Source organism: Rissa tridactyla, chromosome 1 (genome assembly GCF_028500815.1).
Source record: "Rissa tridactyla isolate bRisTri1 chromosome 1, bRisTri1.patW.cur.20221130, whole genome shotgun sequence".
Classification (NCBI taxonomy): Eukaryota; Metazoa; Chordata; class Aves; order Charadriiformes; family Laridae; genus Rissa; species Rissa tridactyla.
Window position 1 is genome coordinate 177,976,621 of NC_071466.1, and position 21,719 is coordinate 177,998,339.

Sequence of the window (21,719 nt, forward strand, 5' to 3'; positions counted from 1 at the left end):
TGCAGAATGGTAAGAGAAGGGTGAGTAGGTGAACTGATGAAAAAGAGCTGAAGAAAAAAGGTGAAAATGAAGGCTGAGCCTGACACTAGACTTCTCTGCTTGTATGCTGTTAAATAAAGTTGTTTTTCTTGGCATGCATCATTTTGTCGATGTTGTATGACTGTCAGTGATATGTAAACAAAGAGAATTTATTACCCTTCAAATCAGGACTGCAAAGCCCTAAATACAAAAACACAGAGTTCCCCAAAGCCCAGTTTGCTACTTCATAAATGCCACCAGTGACCAATGTCTGTTGGTGTGTCACATGCATATTTCAGCAGCGACAACACTTGTAAATCCATGTACAAGGTCTTGTTTAAGAGAAGTATGCAGACAGACATAACCAGTCTTGAAAGGAATGCACCAGCAGTAAATATCCCATGTGGACCTTAAACTGGAAATGGAAACTGCAAAATGTGCCCCCATGCAGCATTGCGTGTGCCCTGGTTTGGGGTTGAGCGGAGCCACCTTCCTTTTCAGTGAGAGAGGAACCTTCTCTTACTTGTTGCTGTGGCAACCAGGGACAGCTGACCCTGTTGTTTACCCCATGGAGGGGTCACCCCAGTGGGGAGGAGGGGACAGGTCAGGTGACCCAAAATGACCAGCAGGGTGTTCCATCCCATCTGCCACGCTGGGATGGAACTGTATAAAAGTTGTATAGGAGTATATAAAAGGAGTACAAAAGCTGAGGGATTAAAGGAGTCAGGATGGCTCCTCTTCTTCAGCTCTACTCCGATGGTTGCTTCTTCAATGTCTCTTTCTTCAGTGACTGACATCTGAGAAGGACCCTGTCAGTTTGTCTACCTTGGATCCCGGTCAGCGTGTTCCAGTTCCCATTTGTCACTGAGTCCAGTCTGGAACTTTTCCAGTGCCTGCCGGTGACATCTTCCTAGGAACTTGATCCGGATTTGTACATATTTTTATATATTGTATCTATTTCATTATTTCCTTTTCATTTTATTATTAGTATGTCATTAAACTAGTTTAGTTTTTTTTCTAAACTCACAAATCTCTTTATCTCTCTTCTTCCTCTCCTTGGACCGACGGGTGGAGGAGAGCCTCTGTCGTCTCGTCATTGGCCAACCCAGCCCAAATCAGGACAGCGTGCCACTCCTTTTGCAGATTCCATTCACAAACAGTCTCTAAGAAGCATAGTCCTCCTGGTAGCTGCAGCAGTGGCAATTCATTCCCCTGGAGTTCCCACTCTGTGCGTAATCACCAGCAAGATCTCAAGTCATGTCGAAGAACCCCTTTACTGCGTGATTTCCTGGCTCTGGTCTTCACCACAGAAACTCCCTCTAGAGAATCGTGTTCCCTTGATGCAAAGTTTCCTCTGCATGCTACAAACATTGCCTTTCATTGCTTTGAGGATCATTATAAAGATACCAGCCCAAATTGTAACCAGTCTAGAATTACTTTCCTTCAGGTAGCCTGAAATCCTAGTTGCAGGGGCAAGAACAGCCTCTGTAAACTCAATGGCACTTTGATTCTGACATATAAGTGATAATATAAATGTTGATATTGCTGGCTGCTTTACTGCAGATGAATTTTAGCCATCCAAGACATCCAAATGTTTATGCTAAGATTATGTTTCTTCCCACACCCCTTTGTGCGGAGAATTTAATCAAAAAGATCCTGGAATGGGTCCACTGTGTATATTCTACTATTGATTTTTCGTAAGTAAGCTATTAGTGTAAGTTAAAAAATAAATAAATGGGGTTTAGAATCACAAGGGAAAGGATATTTATTTTCTGACTAACTGTTATACCTCTGAAAGAGAGGTAGTTGTTCTACAAAGCAAAAGTGCAGCAGACAGACGGTAGCTTTCCCTGGCAAGTTGGGAAGGCTGCTTCTGAAGCCTGCTGGGTTGGGATGAACACTCTTGTCCATCTCAGCACCTGGTTCTGAAGATATATTGGCTATGGTGAACCAACAGGTTTGACACAGGAATTCATTCCTCAGTTCTCCTGAGGTCACAAGGCAAGTCCCACATGATTCCCCTCTGCTGCTCGCAACCTCCCGCTTGTTGGTAACAAGCTCTTGGATAAAGAAGTCTTCAGCAGGATGATGGTCTGTGCACAACATCCCTGGTATTTGTCATTGTGCTAATTAGTCCTACCCTGAGTATAACGATTAGTGTCAGTCTCTAGGGCAAACTGGTGATAAATCTCTAAGGAATGTTTAAGCTAAATAATGTTGGCAATGCAGATGCTTTTAAATAATAGGAATGCATTTGAAATGGTGCTGTATGCGGCTTCAATGCTAATGCTTGAAATGGCAATAGCTTAGAACATAATCTGTGTATTAAATAAATGTGTAAATTGGATTTGGAAATATTCATGGGGACAGAGGGCTGGAGGAGGCTCTTGGGTCTTTCAGTCCAATTCTCTGTTATCACAGGCCCTATATCATATAATCCCTCTCAGAAACTTGCGTAATCTTTTTCATATGCTTAAACATGCGTCTCTCAGGATCTAGAGGAGGGACTTGAACTATCTTTCATCTCAGTTCAAGTGTCTGCTTTGAACAGGGCAGGGATGAAATCTGAATGTCACAGTTGTCTGAGTATCCTAATAACTGTCGTACTGGTGGCTTTTCTCTTTCTTATGTTCCTTTTCTCAGTTCTATTGAACTGTCATTTCTGCATCCCTGGAGACAGGGAATTTTGATCTATCAAAAACTGCAAGTAAGCTACATATAGTTTTTTACCTATCTTTAGGAAAACCTTCAACAAGATTCTGGGCAACTTGTTGACCAATGCAATTTTTTTTTGCACCATGGAGTCAAAAGATGTATCTGAAAAAACAATGTGTATGTATGAACTAGTGTCGTCTGGGGTGACATGCTCAGTTCCTGAGAGTCCGGATAAGCCTAGCCGACTACTGTTGCAATGAATAATTCACTGTCTCTAAATTTAGCTTTGATCTATGTGATTGTGTTGTGAGCTTGAAACATACTCACATACATCATGCACAGGAGCTTTAACCGCCTTCCCCTTCCTCCTTTCATAAAAACGCCCTTCTGACCTCAAACTGTTCTCTTAAGTGCATCACTCTTTCAGCTGTACCAGTGTTAGGGTGCAGAGTTCATAAATTTAGGTACCTCAAAGACTTTTTTAAGACCTTTACAGACTTTTCAGAGGCTTCTGTGAGATCATGGAGGAATTCCAAGGACACCGTCTTGTCTGACCTAGGAAGAGGTTAAAGCTGAGATAGTGATTTTATTGTATAGACTATCCAGTGATTTGCCTATGGAGAAGCATAAGCTTTTCTCTAAAGAGGAACTGTTTTAATTTTATTAGATGGTAGATTTGTTTAATTAAGGTCAGCATTTATCCTATGCTCTCTACCACTTTGCTGGCATCTAGCTGATGTGGGGGAGGAAGCCTTCAGCCTCAAAATGAGGCCAGGTTTGGAGGAAGAAATAATATCTTTCATTAGACCATTAATTTGGTTCGAAAAAGCAGATGAGTTTGCAGGCATGTGTGTCCTTCATATTCAAATATAAAAGTCATAGAAACCACACAGGGAGAGCATACTGGCATAAAAATCCTGATAAGGTGATGAGTGGAAGTGGAAAAGATACTTCACAGTGGCTGGACCAAGTAACCATGGTTCCTGGTACCAGCATTGGAGCAGAAGGAAGGCAAAGGTGCTTTTGGAGAGGGGAAACAGGGAGGTGGTTGTGGTTTATGTCAGAGAAGAAGGGCTTGAAGATCCTCCAGAAATGTGGAGGGAGGTAGAAAGATACAGAGATTGAGACTAGGAGGAAAATAGGGTTGGCTGAGCAAATGGGCTGGGACAAAGAGCCAGGGACAGCCTGTAAAGTGAAGGCTGAGGCTGGAGGAGGACCCTGAAAGAGGGGAGGCACATCAGCTCTGGAGAGAGAGCTGCGTATGAAAATAAGGAGTGATTGGAGATACAGGACACGGATATAAAAATCAAGTTAAGAACAGGTTGCTCGGAAGAAGAGAGGAGGAAAGTCTGGGATCCAAGTGTAAACCTGAGGAGTAGTGATGGGGTTCAGAAAAGGAGTGAAGGACAGGGAAGAGACAATACCATGGCAGGGGCACACTGGAGTCTGAAAAGGAGAATGGAGCAAGCTATGGGCACATGGGTGAAAAAAAGATCTGTGCTCCCTAGAAGCTTTTCATGTCAGAACCAGGGAGCTTGAGATCGCCAAGTCTCGTCACTGTGTGCTCTACATGAGTCATAAACTACTCCCGTTGTTGGCTACCCTGCAAGTGTAAATGGCAGAGGAGTTTTGTCCACTGGATTGCAGTTGTGACAGTGCCTGTAAGAAGCCATACGATGAAGTTTCTGGGTTCATAATTTGCTTTTATTAAATCTAGATTACTCCACAGAATCTGCTGCATTGGAAGCTCATCATTAAGACCACCATACCAAGCAACTGAGATTTAGACAATACCATAGTTTGGGTAGCCTATTCATTGTGGTTTTGCTTTCCTGTAACTGATTTGCAATCATGAAACAAGGGTACCAGTTAATATCAACCGTGTTGTATTACTGTGGTGTAGGTATGAAAAATTAAACCAGTGCTGCTTAATTAGTATAAGGAAGAAAGAGCTTCCAGTTAAAAGAGACCTGGTAATCAGCTGTTTGAAGGCTCTGCCTACACTTTTGAATATCTTGGAGATGGCTCTGTCCCTTCAATTTTTAAGAAGTAGTTTGGCAATTTCTATTCTAGCTCTTGCAGTAGAAGTCTTATTATGTTGTACAGGAAAGACACAGGCCTGGAAAAGTTATAAGTAATTCCAGTATGTTTTGGTTAGGTTTGGGATGGCAAAACAACGTTAGATGGTTTGGTTATAAGGTTATAAGGCTTCTCTGGTGAAAGATAAGATGGGCTCTATTACATATCTTAATGGATGTCAAGCCTCAAAGTATTAAAGTTTTCTAAGTTCACCCAAGTGTAATTCTGAATTAGACCATCAGATTTGTTTTGAGTGAGAGAAAAAGTAGACAAGTGAGCCCGAGTGCTTAAGTGAGACAGAGATGATAGGGATGAAAATGTTTCTGTAATTTTAATGGATTTGAGATTTATGTACTAGGCAAACTACAGTATAATAGAATTTTCATGAATTTGTCTTCTTAAGAATTTGTCTCTTTTCTCCATTTGTCTGTATGGGTATGAAAGTCTATTAATAATAAATAACATTATACTGAAGATTTTTTTTCCAGTTTTGACCCATTGAGCCAAGTGAAATCTTTTCATGATAAATCAAGTGCAGAAAGATACTGCTGGTGTTGTACTTGCCAGGTCCCAGAGCCTAATCTCTGCTGTAATGGTGTGAATGGTAGGTAGCCTAGGGAAGGGAAACAAAGCGTGCAGAGAGGCTAATTCAACTCAGCATGGAGATTTGGGATTGGCTAAAATGGGTGCTTCAAAAATCTGCCTTCTTCAACCCCCCAAAGATTTTAGTTTCTTTTTGGAATATGTTCGTAGCAATAGGAAGCCTCTAAATGTCTGATACAAGACCCAGAATATGTACTGAGAATTCTCACTGTTTTCCTCACCTTTGCCTTGACTCCAGGAAGAACATCCTTTGCATTCTTGCAGCCTCCAGAAATATTTTGCCTGTTTCAGTGCATAGATTTATACCGATGTTTAATGAATGAGCAGCTGTGGTTTGCTTATCAGGCTGTGTAACCATGCAGACCTTTACAGTAAAGCCAGGTCAAAGTGAACCTTGCTGATGCTTTTTTAAAAACTGATAGCTAGAATATAAATGTGAAGTCTAGTGAAAAAAAATAAATCAGCACAGCTGGCTGTAAAACCTAAAACATTGCTGGGATAGTCACAGCTCAGGAAGATCACAAGTAAAACAAGCTTGATAAATTCAAGTGGATGGGAAAAGGAAGCTTTTGGAGGCAGCTTAATTGCTTTTCAGGCAGTTCTGCTGAGTCTTCAGGAGTGAAAAACAGGTGGTGGGATGTATGTTGTGTGCCAGTGTGACATGTGTGACAGCCACTCAATGGGACAACAAAGTCAGATGATTTTGATTTCCCTAGTGGGAAACCATGCTGGTCATTTAGGAAATAAATCTTTCTTGGACATAAGGCAACCAGGGACGAGTACAAGGGAATGGCAGCAGATCAGTTCTGTCCTGGGAACCCCCACTGCATGAAGTGTAGCACTGCCACAGAAACACAATGTCACATCTGGCCTGTATCAGGAATGGCGTGGCCAGCAGGACTAGGGAAGTGGTCGTCCCCCTGTACTCGGCACTGGTGAGGCCCCACCTCGAGTACTGTGTCCAGTTTTGGGCCCCTTCCTTACTACAAGAAAGACATTGAGGTGCTGGAGTGGGTCCAGAGAAGGGCAACGAAGCTGGTGAAGGGTCTAGAGAACAAGTCTTATGAGGAGTAGCTGAGGGAGCTGGGGTTGTTTAGCCTGGAGAAAAGGAGGCTGAGGGGAGACCTTATCACTCTCTACAACTACCTGAAAGGAGGTTGTAGCGAGGTGGGGGTTGGTCTCTTCTCCCAGGTAACAAGTGATAGGATGAGAGGAAATGGCCTCAAGTTCTGCCAGGGGAGGTTTAGGATGGATATTAGGAATAATTTCTTCACGGAAGGGGTTATCAAACAGTGGAACAGGCTGCCCAGGGAAGCGGTTGAGTAACCGTCCCTGAAGGTATTTAAAAAACATGTAGATGTAGTGCTGAGGGACATGGTTTAGTGGAGAACTTGCCAGTGCTAGGTTAATAGTTGGACATGGTGGTCTGAAAGGTCTTTTCCAACCTAAATGATTCTATGATCTTTCCAGTTGCTCAGCAGAGACAAAATTTTCCATGCTGAGCAGCAGAACGTGTGTCTATATCAGAGTAGGTTTGTAAATCAGTTTTGAATCCTTTGGGAAGATATACGTCACTTAAATGCAATTAAAATGCAGCAAAATTTGTAACTCTGGTTTTCTTTATGGTCTGCTTTAAAATGTAGATGTGCCTAAGATTTGTTGAGTCAGATATGTTAAACTGGTTAAGCTGGTGTCAGACTGCTGATTTACCTGACAGCTGAGTTAGAGCGACTTAATTGTGGACCTGGATTTCTGAATATGAAAAGAGGCATTCATAACCTTTTTATTTGTGCTCCAGCTGGTACAGAAAGACAACTGCTTTGTAAAACTATAACAAATGGGAAAAGAATGAGCAAGCAAGAGAACATTTGTGTTCCCACTACTACGTACAGATGGTAGCCAGTCTGAACTGTGAATACTCCAGCACTATAAATCTATGCATAGCATATTACTTATAGGCTGTTCTTAAACAGTATATCAATGAAAGTATATTGATATATAGATTTTTTCATTCGAATATGACTATGCACAGAATCATAGCAGCAGAATGTTAACCATTAAACTGAATGTGAAACAACGTTAGCAGGAGAGAGTACAAATGAGGAGGAACTGTGCTGGGTATTTGAAAACAGGAGACTTATTTTTCACAGGATGAAAACTAAAATACTGGCCAGAACTCTACCTACTGTGGCTTGATGTTTGAGAAGTTATAATGGCTATAGCTTCTCAGTTAGGATGCCATGGTTGGGCTATTAAATCTTTCTGTAAACATTTAGAAAAGAGTTTAATGCTGACATTCCACCTTATCTCCCAAAAGGAGGATGAGTTACAGACTCTTAGAGACAATATATTGGTCTTCTTTTAGTGCCTGATACTTCATATATCATACTTTTGGTTTTCCCTTGAAGATTTATTTAAAATTATGTGTGTGTATCCATTCCTTAATCTTTGGAGAATGATAATGAGAGATTATGATTTATGAGTGTTGAAGCAAACTGATAGCGTATTTGCCTTGAGTTTATATTTCAAATGCCAGTAGTTTGGTTAGTAGCTTCTGGTGGTATTTGGTTTCTCACTCAGTATACCCAGATGCAATGCACCGAAAATGCATAAAAACAGCACAAAAACATATGTGACTCTTCCTTTTTTTTTCTTCTTCTTTTTTTTTTTTTTTTTTTCCTGTGAAATGATTATTTTCCAAGGGAGCTTATAGCTAAGGAAGAATAGCAACTTTGAGGAACAGACTCATAAAGAGACTCGTGATCTGTTTGGTGAGATATTTGGGTTTGTGTAAAATGAACGTTAATGTTTAAATTTCACCCCAGAGAACATTAAACCATACAGAGAGGTAAGGTCATCACAAGAGCTCATTCTGAAATCACATTATGATTTTAGCAGTCTCCTGATTGATAGCATGACAAAATTAAACAGAGGAAAAAAGAAATCTATCATGTTAAAACAAGAAATGAGGACAATCTGTCAAATCTAAATCCTGAGACAACTCTCTTTAAAGCTGGAAGTGGTATCTAATTCTGTGATTTCATTCCAACGTTAGTTGCTACTCATTAGAGTGAAGCATGCCATGTACTTTACAAATACAGTTTCTTTTTCTCCTTAAGTCGAGTCATAGTTTCATTGAATGCCCAAATCCCTCAAATTTATTGCAATTTTTATGGGATTTTTTTTTCAGACTTTGGTTTTATATGACTAAGCAGTTATAAAACTAGATTAAAAAATCAGCATTGCAAGTTAATTGTGACTGACTGGAAACACTACGTGACATTGGCTTTATTCCCTGTTTGATTGAGTCTCAGTCTTGCAGAACCAGAGGGATTCCATAAAGTAACTAGGTGTTTGAATTCCTGGAAGAATAAAAAAGTCTTGTGGAGAATATTACGGGGCAAATTTATGGAAGATTTACAGGAACAAAACCCCTACTTTCCTGAACCTTGACAGAAAAAAAAGTCAGTATCAGATTATAATGTTTATGATGGGAATATTTAATTTTGCTATAATCACTTATAACTGTATTATTCTAAGAAATAGTGTTGATCAATGAGTCTTAGAGTGCATATGAAGAAAAACTGTAAAATACCATTTTGTAATGAATATATCTGACTAAATTTTTGCAGTCAATGATATTGTATACATTTAATGCATAGAATAGCTCATTTATGTGGTCAGAGGGTTAGTAGAAGAAGGAAACTGAATCAGTTATTTTTTCAAATTCTTTGTATCATATTCTGAACTATGAAAAGATGAAGCTTAAACTAAGAAATGTGAACAATGGAAATAATTTGTAAATCTCCAAGTACGGAAGTTTATTTTTGATTTTTCAAAATGAGTATGATATTAAGAAAAAAAAATACTGCTTCCCTTTCAAGTATTTTGTTATCCAACAGAAAAGTGACACTGTTTTGAGGGTTCTGTTCAGCACAAATGCTCTGGTGGGAAAGCAAAGAACTGATGACTCTGGAAACTCCCCCACTCATGTTTTGGTCAGGAAAAGTTAAGAGTCATTCAGTAAACTCTTCTCTTTTGTAATGAAAGTAGGATTTTAGTTTGAATAGCAGACAAGCTGTCAAAGCTGGTTTAAGAAGTAAAACGCAATCTCATTTCTGTGCCCATCTCCCTGTAGTTGTATTTTTATTCTAAGTGTGATGGGAAGGATTATTGGGTTTTTTAAAAATAGTTTTAAATTCCAGCAACATGCAGGTATCAAGTTTCATAATGTGCCTGTGAAGATATTTGTTTAAAGTAACATTGTCGACTTTTTTCTTTAAAGGCAATTCTGTACCTGCATCAGAGAATATTAAATGTTGTATTTCCAAGGGCTTATCAAATATTCATTAGTTTTCTTTTTCTGTAGTCAAGTGTGTCAAGGGCAAGCCTTCTAAGTCCTGGAATGAAACGCTAATGAACTAACGGAACCTTAAAAGCTGCTGTTGAATACTCATGTTAGAAAATATACATTACACAGTGGGGGGAGTTGAAGGAGGAGGTGTTGAGCTTCAGCCCCAGAACAAGTTGTATCTAGATAGGATACAGACTCTTCCTGGGAAAATACTGAAATGTTGTGAGAGATTTTATTCAAAACAACTTTGAAACAATAAGTAAGGGTGACTGTGACTACCCACAATTAACCGTGCATTAACTTCTTCACTGACTATGATCCGTCCCTCTTGGAATACTAAATAATATGTAGAAATAGCCAGTTACAAGGGCGCGGGATGGACAGACAAAGCATATCTTGAATATGGAGTAGTACGAGTCTGATTTTATGAATATGAATAGCACACCTGAGTGTGAGGATCAGTTTCTGTTGCTGTTTTATTTGGGCTGTGTCTAAGCTGATAAACCTGAGAATGACTGAAGTCAGGCCCTGGCTCCATCACAGGACAACATCAAGTTGTGCAACCAGTCCCACGCCTGGGTTTGTGTTGGAGAGGAATCTTGGGCAGGCTTGAGCCAAAGCATCCTCTTACCAAGTGCCTTTTCCTACTGTGAAATCCAGACATGGCCTACGAGACTGTTGTCAGGTCATTTGCAGGTTTTTAAAGTGACCTTAATTTCTTCAAGGTGCTTTAGGAGCGATATGCGAGGTAAAACATGGCATTGGATGCACATAAGTTCTGATAATTCACAGACTGCTCAATTTGCAGTTCTAGAATTGGTTGTACTTTTTGAAATTGCTTTAAACTCTAGCAACTCAGTTCCCCATGGGACACTGAATTCAAAATAGGAATCATTAAATTTTCTATTTCCAACAAGTTATCTGCAGGCATCTGATATTCACTTTAGATTTATGTGCTTCATCAAAAATCAAGTTGTAGATGATTAATCCACTTACTGTGAACATTAGTAGGACTCAGCAACAGTGCTTGGCTGGTGATCCCATCAACTGCAGAAGCTGGGAGCTGGAATCTGTACCAACATTGCCTGAAATGTGATGCCGACGCACATGAACAAAATTGGGTGCACACTGCCTTCAAAATGTGAGCAGAGGGAATCAGCAGCCTACTGAGAGCTTTAACTACTTAATGAGGAATGTTCTGCATGCTGTGTGTTACATACTGAACATTTTCGTAACTTTTAACTGCTCTCTTCTGGCAAAAATGGACTTAACTTTTTATTCATTCAACTTGTATTAATTTCAATTCTGAAGAAGGCTGGTTTGGTGGCCCTGGAGTGTCTATACAACCATTCTGTCATGTAGAACTAAGTGTTGTCCCTCAGGGGGAAAAGAGAAAACCTAAATGAAGAAAGATAGCTTTATCTGGTCCATTGAAACAAACAAGAAACAACTATTTTTTTTTAAGCTTTTGAGAAATGAGAAAAGGATCCTGATAATTTTGGTCTTATTTGAAGATTTTTCTTCAATGTTTTCCCAAAGAATTTCAAGCCATGTGCTTGGTCCACAATCTTTGGTTTAAAAAAAGGGGTCAGTGAAGCTGTTCAGCTGTGTAACAAGGCTGAATTTGTCTTGCAGCTAGTCAAAACCTAAGTTTTCATAACTTCTTGCAGTGAAAGGTTGCTAATGTTTCAAACAAAAAATTGTCTCTTCATGTGACCTTCCTAAAATGATCATAAGGCTAACTCCTTTTAGATTTATGTGTTTCATAAAAAAATCCCAACCAAACCCCAAAAAGCTTGGCCCAATTAATGCCCAATTATTGTGGACAGTAGCAGGACTAAGGAAGAGAACTTTGTTGATCCCATCCACTGGAGAATCTGGGAGTTTGGATCTGTACCGACTTTGTCTGAAACGTGGTGCTTGCCCACATGAACAAAAATGGATGTGTTTTTAGGTGGTCATTGCCTTCAAAATGAGACAAGATGGAATTGTGATGAAGCAGAAGGATAGCATAAAGTGAGGGTAGCACATGACTTAATTTCATCTCTATCATGACAACCGTTTGTGAAAAACGTGCTAGAGTCTGGTCAATCCATTGCCTAGTATTATGTAATATAATATTAAGGAAGTATCTTTCTTAATGTAAAGTAAATCCCTAAGCATTTTTTCTTTGACTGATAAAATGTTCCTTCTTGCATGGGCCATTGTATTTTCTTCTTGCATGTTCTCTGAACCCTCTGACTATTACAGTAACGTTGTAGGTCTTCTTATGTATGAGGTTTCATCATGCTAGGTGATGTGCAAGCTCTGTCCAGAATGTCCTGATCCAATGAGTTTACAGTTTAAAACAAAACTCAACAAGAGATAAAAGGAATGAGTGTCTTTGCTCAAAATCAGTGATGTATATGCTATTGTGTGCACGGCAAAATGTGTATATCTCATTGTTTTACATTGCTATGAATGGAAATTGCAGGATTATCAAGAAATTTGTCACCAGATTAATGTTTTTTTCTTGCCTTTGTTTGCTCTAACCTCCGAAAGATGATTTCTTTAGGATAACAGAGTAGGATACTCAGGGAATTTTGGAAATGACTGAATGTTTTTTTTCCTTTAAGGGTAATAAAGCGCTGTTGAATGTAGGTGCACAGTTAAAAATTTAGATCTGCTTTGCCGAGTGCCAAGTGCACTGTGGCCTTTCACAGTGTCGGAGTGGAACAAAACAGTAATAAATAGCTTGTCAGGCCATTCTACCTCTAGTTAATCCCTTGGTATTTGCCATTTTTTTAGAAAGGATCTGAACCAGAATGGATTCCCTTTCTGAAATACAGCCCAGAAACAGGTGCTAATTATTTACGTACTATTAGATTCAGTGCACTGTGAAATGCACATTTAATCCTTATTACATCTAAGTTGTTGGTGAATTTTAGTTTGGCTAGGTTGAATGTAATTTTCTGTTCTTTTCAGGCAGAAAATATTCACAGTTGCCTGAAATCACCAAAGTGTTGCTATTAAAGAGGTTGCCCAATATTTTATCTATTAAAAGTTCTCATCCAGGTTGCAAAATGCAGTGCTGATTTAGCTGCAGTGATCCTCGGCCTCCACAGATTTGTTTGTTTTTTTCCCTCCTTCACTGTGTAGAAAGATGCTGGAGGATGCTCTAGGACATTCTAGGAGCATCCCAAGAGTCATTCTTAGCCCACTGGTGGCTTAGAGTCTGATAAATTCTCTGTCCATGTTACAGAGAGGTTTTCCAAAGATTTGCTGAGATTAATTCACTTAGGTAATATAAATCTGGTCGGATTTGCTGACTTCAGGTGTCTCACACAAGGCCGAGGCTTTTTGGTGTATGTTGGTGTCAGGTGCCAGGAAGAAATGAGCTATGAACGTCTAGCAGCAATTTTGTAGTTAAGGCAAAAGCAGAAAAGCCTGTTCGGTAAAAATCAGCCAGCCAGTGTAAGATTGTTTGCTTAGCTCATGACCAGAAGTTCAGACCGGATGATAAGTGTTCAGTGCAGTCCCTGAGTCAGTCCTTTCTGAAAGATAACAGATTTAGAACATTTGTAATTGTGGGGCTTGCTGTAATAACTTTGTTTCATTGATTGAAGAAAGGAAGCCATAAACAAGATGCACATATCAGATATAGGTAGACATATGGGTTTTTTTTGATAGACAGATATATCTTGTGAGTCTGAATATAATAAATTTGCCAGGCCTGCATTGCAAATTTATACTTGTTTCTCAGAAAAAAAAGCAATTCTCTCTACTGGTTGTAGAGACAACGTTTTGTTGTCTAACTAATGTTCTTGGTTAGAAAAATGCAACCATTCAGTATTGTACCAGCCCAAATGATCTCCAGTGGCACACAATACTCAGTCAGTGTGATAATACTAAACTCGATCATACCCAAAGTACACAAAATCAGTTTTGCTGCAATGTTGCAGCTTGGATTAAAGTGACAGAAGGGAGGAATTCTTGCTTATGGCTGCTGTTCTGTCTCCCTTGTAACTAGATTTTTTCAGTGAGATTCAAGGTTTTGGTGTTGCAACGTATCAGCATCCTGCTGCCACGTTTTCTCTTGACTGTTCCACTGGGACCCGGACTGTAAGCTGCCTTTTCCAGTAGGCTGGTTGTAGAGGATATGATATTTTTTTCTTCTTGCTGGGCTGCTTCAAGGTATTCAGTTTCAGGTTGGGGATTAACATAAAAAGAGCCATTCCCTGAGTGACTTGTAAGTAGTATTTAGGGAAACATAAAATATATTAGGTTTATTTACTGAAATAAATAATATTAAAAAGGATGAAGAGCATTCCTCTTGCTATTTGGTTTACTAGCAAGTGACAGTTTAAAATTATAAAAATCGAAAGGCAAAAAGAGTTAGTAATTTGCTGCCATTTTGAAAGAAATATGTTTCTTTCTTGATATTATGCAATGGTACAATTTCAAGATAGGCACTAGATATTTTCAAAAACCTCCTTAGACATCTTTTTGCCTCTTTGGGCCTCTAGCACCTTAGAAAATTTTCAAGTCTTCAGAGAGTTTTTTTCAGGATAATACTGGCTATAAAATGTCTATTAAGCTGAAAATCCAGAATAACAAACACATTGATAACATGTTACAAACCCCAGCTCAGGGAGGCATTTAAGCACATCATCTATTCATGTACTATGCCGTTGCCGTTGGAGTGCTATCATGGTGGTAATGTATGGTCGCTTAAAAGTAGCTAACCATTGTAGCAAAGGAGCAACTACCCTCAAAACACCTTTTCACTTGGCATGTTTTACTGAGCGTAAGAAAGTTTATTACCCCTTCCAGCTCTTTGGCTTGGTGTTAATTTTTATGAGATCGTGTCCTGGACGTTCTGTTTTATTCAATGCTTGACAGTGATGAATGAGTCGCAGATCAGGCAGTAAATGTTTTTTATGTCTTTAACAATCCTCCATGAGGGCTGTCTCCACGTTATTTAGCTGTATTTTATCTGTTCATGTGCCCCTACCAGAACTGGATTTGTGTTTCCTTATTTGTTCATATTGTCCTGGATTTGTAACTTTGGTAGCAGGATTGTGGATCCTAACACACCGGCCAAGCTCTGCCACTGCAGTGAGAGAGGTTCAGCTAGGTTTACTCTGAGTCCTCCCTGAGAGTACGAGTGATTGATGACTGCAAACTAAAGAGGTGGTTCAACCAACTCCACCTGTAACACGGAAGGCATTTTCTGCCAGTGAATATCCTGTGTTTGTCAGCCATTGAAAATCCAAAGGAAACCTGATGTTTGGATCTGTTCCTAGGACCATCTGAGGTGCCCTTCAGGCCAGATGTGAACCATAATCTCAAGACCATTAGGGTCAGCCTTGTTTTCCACTATGTGAGAGGTGGACAGCCTTAAATTTTGCTGTGGTTGGGTATGGGGGCTGTTTTTAGGGTCCCTTCACAACCAAATGGAATTCAGATGATTTAGCGAGGATTTAAGAATTCATTGCCACTTTCTGGATGAGTTGTACCCTGTCATGGTGTCCATCACCAAGGATTTTCCTGCTCCCAGACTCCTGGCCTACATGTGAGAGCTGTCTGCTGCTCTCCTGTGGCCTAGATGCAAAGTTTTATCCATACAAATTTGTGAATCATTTGGGGATGATCAGTAAAAGATGTATAATGATCACTGACGCTGTTAGTATTAGCATGAGGAGCTGTGTGGTTCTGATGTCTCTTTTCCCTCTTTTTGTTTCAGTTCATCGCCTTTGCCTCTTTATTCTTCATCCTAGTTTCAATCACAACCTTTTGCCTGGAAACGCATGAGGCTTTCAATACTATTATAAACAAAACTGAGCAGGTTGTCAATGGGACAGAAACTGTGCTACAGTATGAAATTGAGACAGATCCTGCCCTGACATATGTGGAAGGAGTCTGCGTGGTGTGGTTTACATTTGAATTTTTAGTACGTGTTGTTTTTTCCCCCAACAAACTCGAATTCATCAAAAACCTCTTGAATATCATTGACTTTGTGGCCATTCTGCCGTTTTACCTGGAAGTGGGCCTGAGCGGGCTCTCCTCCAAAGCTGCTAAGGACGTGCTTGGATTCCTCAGGGTGGTAAGGTTCGTGAGGATCCTGCGAATCTTCAAGCTCACCCGGCACTTTGTGGGACTCCGCGTGCTGGGCCACACTCTGCGAGCCAGCACCAACGAATTTTTGCTGCTGATAATATTCCTGGCACTCGGTGTTTTGATATTTGCCACCATGATCTACTACGCAGAGAGGGTGGGAGCCCAGCCTAATGACCCATCAGCGAGTGAGCACACGCAGTTCAAAAATATCCCTATCGGCTTCTGGTGGGCTGTAGTCACCATGACCACCCTGGGATATGGGGATATGTATCCACGAACTTGGTCAGGCATGCTGGTGGGAGCCCTGTGTGCCCTGGCGGGGGTGCTCACCATAGCCATGCCCGTGCCTGTGATTGTTAACAATTTTGGGATGTACTATTCCCTGGCCATGGCAAAGCAGAAACTGCCGAGGAAACGGAAGAAGCACATCCCTCCTGCTCCTCAAGCCAGCTCACCCACCTTCTGCAAGACAGACTTGAACATGGCCTGCAATAGCACACAGGGGGACATCTGCCTGGGCAAGGACAACCAGCTGATGGAGCACAATAGATCATCAGGTAGGACCCCAATAGAAATGCATGTCCTCTGAAAACACTTTATAGACCAGTATGTTTGGTAGGGGTCAGAAAGCAGCCAGTCTTTCTGCCAGGAGAAGACATAGCTCCCACCCTTCTCCCCTCCAGTGTTTGCGTGTGTCAGTCTCATAGAGGACAAAATAGTTATAGCGATGTTCCCAAACCTCTATGTAGCTGGTCTATACAGTTTTGCTTGCTCTGTTGAGAATGCTTTCCTGCTGATGATATCAACCTTTTCTTTTGCCTGTTGTTTGTTGCGTCGTATGGATGTTTCTTGTTTTTCTGCATGACTGTGACTATTTGAGCAGCCACCGTGTCCCACCCTGTTGGACTCCATGGTGTTTTGCCTCAGTGTCTGTCTCTTGTGTCAGCTTTGCCTGTGCCACATCGTGGCCTGTTAAGCAAGATCCTACAAAGAAGTAGTCATTTAAAAGGAGCAGGTGCTTTACATCAAAAGCCCAGCACTCAAAGGAAATAAGAAGAAACTCTCTTTCTAGCTTTCTTTCCATTTGGCATTCTGCTTCCCTGGCTAGAAGAACCTCCTTTGTCTGTGTTAGATGAGACATTGCATGATATTTACTATTAATTGAATGCTAGTAGTATAGCTGATGTAAAGTTTGTCAAGAAAAATGAAAATGACAGCCCTTAGCTACATCGTCATTATAGTGTTGATTTTTATGATTTATATTATCTCACTTGTTAGAGTTCCAAATGATGGATAAAGAGTATTTTGTGCTAATCGCTGTGAAAATGCATATCAAATGACAGCCTCTGCCCCTCCAAACCACTGCCCCATATTCCGTATCTCTTCAAATTAAAGAGTAAATATATATCTCTCAGTATAATTAACACAACTTTTTTAGCAGCAAGGATTTTTTTGGTTGTTTTTTGAATGTTTTTATTCTTGAACCAAGCACAATCCGATTACGAAGCTCACATACCAGTCATTAGAGGCCTGTTTGACAGCTGCTAAAGAATAGTAAGAGCAAAACCACTCATGACTGGTGTCACTTAGTAGTTGAAATTTAGTATTTAAAAAGAAGAGTCTGGAAAATCGGTCTCTGAACAATATCCATCTTTGGTCTGTTGCTCTGTTACTGAATGGCATTTATGTTCAAAGAAACTCGGTTTCAGTCTCCGAGTAAGTGTTCACAGACAAAGTTAACACAGCTTTTTGAACATCCGAAATATATTTAAGAGGATGGAAACCCTTGAAAGGACTCACACTGAGGGTGGAATATAGTTAGTTTTACAGTGCTTTGACTGATACCCGCTTTCAGACAACATCTTTAAAGTGTTAATGATAACAGCTTTTTCATGCCATCAGGGCCTACTAAAGGTATTCTGGAATGGAGGACGCTCAGTGTGATCAGAGCAAAGAGACACTTCTCTGTGTCTGCAGCTTTATTTACAAGGTGCTATAGTCCTTGAAGTTAGAGAGAAAGCAGATATGCAAAAAGGACACATTTTAAAGTATTAACTTTCTCTTCAGTAGTGCCACCGCTCACATTGTGCACTGTAGCTTTATTTCTGGTAGAGAATGCTATTAGAGTCACTAGGAATTCTGTGCGAAACTTCAAGGCTGGAATATAGCCCTTTGCACTACCCATTCAGAAAAACCCATGCTCAGGTTTAAATGCAAGTCAGTAACATGCCATTACCTGTTATGTACTGTATTGAGCAGAGATTTTTTTTTCTTGAAGTGTGGCGTGAATCTGAAATAGTAGGTAATTTTAAAAGAGAGTCCTTTGGGAGTGCCAAATCAGGAGAGGTGAGTTTTTCTGTTTGACAAAATAAACTACACAGACCAAAGACAGCATTTAATGTTGGGTACTTATGATGACCGGCAGTGCAAGTGTGATGAGTATAGAAATGAAAGCTAAGTAAGTGTGTTACTAAACAGATTTGAGTGCCAAATATTGGAAATTTAACCCTTCTGGGGGAGGGGTTGCACTAAAAATATGCTAAACAACATATTCTAAGCAAAAATGACTAACACAACTTCTTCTTTACCAAAAAGAATAGCCACAGTAGTAAATGCTTGTTTGAAATATCCAAGGCTGACTGTACTCTGAAAAGTTAAAATCTATAATAGGCTGAGCCTTGATTTGATTATTTCTTATTTCGTGTTAGTTTAGTAGAACTTTATATGGGATTTTAAAGAACAGGAAAAGTCAAAAGATCATTTGTTCTCGAATAAAATAAAAAAAAAAACCAATCGCTTTTGGCCATTTTGTACTCATTAATGGTGAATTGCATTCTTGTTTTCTTCTAATGATTTACCTTATAACTATTTTTGAGTGATGGGAATATCCGGCATTCAGCATAAGCTCTTTGTGATGTCTCATTTCCTCATTCATTATTGTCTGTAAATGGGCATGGTGCTTTAACCAGTGTTATCAGGTGAAGACAGTGCAGGAAGTGAGCAGCCACTCTCACCTGGTGAAAGGCTCCCTCCCATCAGACGCTCTAGTACCAGAGACAAAAACAGAAGAGGGGGAACATGTTTCCTACTGACAACAGGTGATTACACGTGTGCTACTGATGGAGGGATCAGGAAAGGTATGGACTTCTTTCATTAGATCATAAAAGATTACTCAGCAATGTGCTTGTGAAAAGCAAGCTTAGAGTAAAATGTTGTGCACAATGCTCTAAGAGGAAAGACTGTACTCACAATGTATCTTTTTTCTTTATTCCTAGTCATTCTTTTCTTGTTTTCCTTTTAGAAACACTCATCTCCTTTAATCTTCACAAAATGTGCTTGATGTTGGACCCTCATTTCACTTTTGTCTTCATTTGTCTGTTACCTTTAATGGAAAAGCCTGCAAGTCAGACCTCGCTCATCCAACCACTCATCACTCAATACCATTTGTCATTCTAAAAGACAAATTAATTATTTAATAACTTTCATCTGCACTTAATAACTTAGCAAAAATTACAGCTAAATAAATTACACTTAAAAGGTTGAAATGTCAGAAGTAAGCAACATCTTTGTTCTGAACACAACAAAGCACATCATATGAGATGCTATTTAGATTTTATTTCAAGGAAAATTTGAGTTCATAATGCCACAAAATGCTTCCTCTTTGAAGCACACCGCTTATACTAAAAGGTGACTGTCTACCCCAACCAGAATTCAACTAAATAACACAATAAACAATGTTTGATCTTGCAAGGTGCTAAAAATGCCTTTCTAGTTATTCAGCCTCTTCAAATCTGATTACTCACTGTTCGGTAGGATGGGGTTCCCCAGGCAGAGTTTGCAAAACCTTCTGTCATTTTCTGTATCACCCAGGTGACTAAAGGTGGGGCTGTCCCATCAGGCCACAGCTGGCTGTGGCTGGAAGCCTAGCCTCAGGGTATAGACCCCAAATCAGCAATGCCAGCGGTAGTCTTGCTGTTTCCTTAGATTAGAATTGCTTTGGTTTCTTGGCAAATTGTTATCATTCCAACAGGTTTCATGTTCCTGAGTGCTGATGTGCAGTTGTTCACCTCAGAGTTCATCTGCAGTAGCCATATGGCACTGGACAAACATTTTTGGCTGAGATTTTTCTGGTTCTTGTGTTTGTTTTTTTTTAAACTTGCTTTGTGCACAGCAAACGTGGCTATTCCAGCAAGCCATAGACGCTAAAGAACTTCTCTTGGATTATTCTGCAAATGCTTGTTTTACATTTCAAAAGGATGAGATCAGTAGGTTGAACCTGTGAAGGCAGATATGCAACCAGAGTTTGATGTGTATGGTATTTGTAAAGAGTACGATTGTCTCTGTGTTTTACATATTCCTATATATAATGTTTAGACTAAATGGGACTTCATTGCAAACATGTTTTTGCACGGATTTAGGGCATTTTCCACTGTGTGTATATTTCTCACTGTCTTCTCAACAACTGGGATTATTTACAATATCTCTCATGGTAAGGGTCCAGTCTTTAGAGGAGGTCAGGAACACCTGAATAAGGCAGATTGCCATGGCATCTTGCAAGATAAGGTTCTTGACTTTTAGAAATGTTAGTATAAACATTTGAGTGCTGTTCATTTGTCAGCAACTGTAATTGGAACAGATCAGAAATAATAAAAGAAGTTACCCATTAGCTACTAAAGATGTATTCATATAACAGTAAAACATATTTTGTAGTGAGACCGCATGAATATTTTCATTTCAAAATCCAGATTCAAGAGAAAATTTTTCCATAGTTTTTGCTAGAAAATGGGGCTTGAGTTCAGAACTGACAGTTCTGCTCTTTGATTGGTTCTGATGATAACCTTAGTCTAGGCTGAAATGTTTTGGCCACTGGCTTTGAAGTTTATTTTGTATAGAGCAGGGAAGTTAGCTCATAAGCAGAAAACATCCTCAAGTAGCATCCAAATGGTTTTGAATACTTGGATTTAATTCACACATCAAGTCTATTGCTTTTTCATTTTATTTTTTCCCTTTCTTTCTTTTGGTACATCCTTCTTGTTTGGTTCGTTCCTGCGTTGGTTCTTGGTTGCGTTCAATGATTGTTTATTCTGAGCTTTTTTCCATTAGCATCTTATCTCCATCTCTAAGGTGATACCGATTCAGAGCTGATCCAAACCCCACTGAAATACACAGAAAGCACTGATTGTGGATCATGCTTCTATCTCTATTCATCTTGTGTGGTTTTCATTTTTGAGGAGTTCCTGTTTTCTTTATCATCTTTACTATCTTCCTCTATCAGTTCTTTGCTTTTATCATTAGAAAAGTATCAGGAAAAATATTTTTAAGAAATAGTTTCCTAGTTTCTGTGTAAAAAAAAAAAAAAAAAAAAAAAAAAAAAGCTACCTGATTCTGATTCTTTTGATTTTTTTTGGTAAGCTTTATGTTTACAGGGGAGGTTAAATATTCACACTAGCAGTGTGCTTCCCTTCTATTCCCCTCTCAAACATGATTCTTTCTAATCTTTGTAAATACTGATAGAAACTCAGAAACTGGAGGCTGTTTTTGAAATGTATCAGAAGTCTGTGACGCATCACAGTCTACCCTGCCCTTGCAATCTGGAGATAACATTGTACAAACTTTTAGCAGACGTGAGGTTATACATTTGCTGTAAGTACAGTTTTACAGTATGCAATTCTCAGTAGGTAAGAAATATGTTAATTGTTGTTAGGGGACAACCTAAGATACGATTTTTCCTGAAGATGTTAACAACCGTCTGTTAGCTGTCTGTTATCTGGAGATCTGGAATTTGAGCCACTAACTGTTTCAATAAGAAACAAAAATGTCTGGTGACATCCTATGTAATGTTTAGCTGTATTGTCGTTGACATTTTATAGTTTCTATGGGAAAAGTCTCAGTATTTCCCTGTAAGCAATTT

At 39.5% G+C, this 21,719-nt stretch overlaps 1 protein-coding gene across 7 annotated transcripts in view; it reads left to right on the forward strand.

Annotated features, from left to right (window-relative positions):
• The window catches only part of KCNC2 (potassium voltage-gated channel subfamily C member 2), a 102,608-nt gene that overhangs the window by 77,626 nt on the left and 3,263 nt on the right, over positions 1-21,719 (forward strand). For 3 of the 7 annotated variants that reach the window (XM_054216342.1, XM_054216369.1, XM_054216331.1), the window contains exons 2-3: positions 15,435-16,365; positions 18,778-18,945. In XM_054216342.1, coding sequence (XP_054072317.1) covers positions 15,435-16,365; positions 18,778-18,945 — 1,099 coding nt within the window. The remainder of the gene's footprint in view (positions 1-15,434; positions 16,366-18,777; positions 18,946-21,719) is intronic. The other 4 variants (XM_054216359.1, XM_054216349.1, XM_054216381.1 and 1 more) reach the window with 4 other exon arrangements.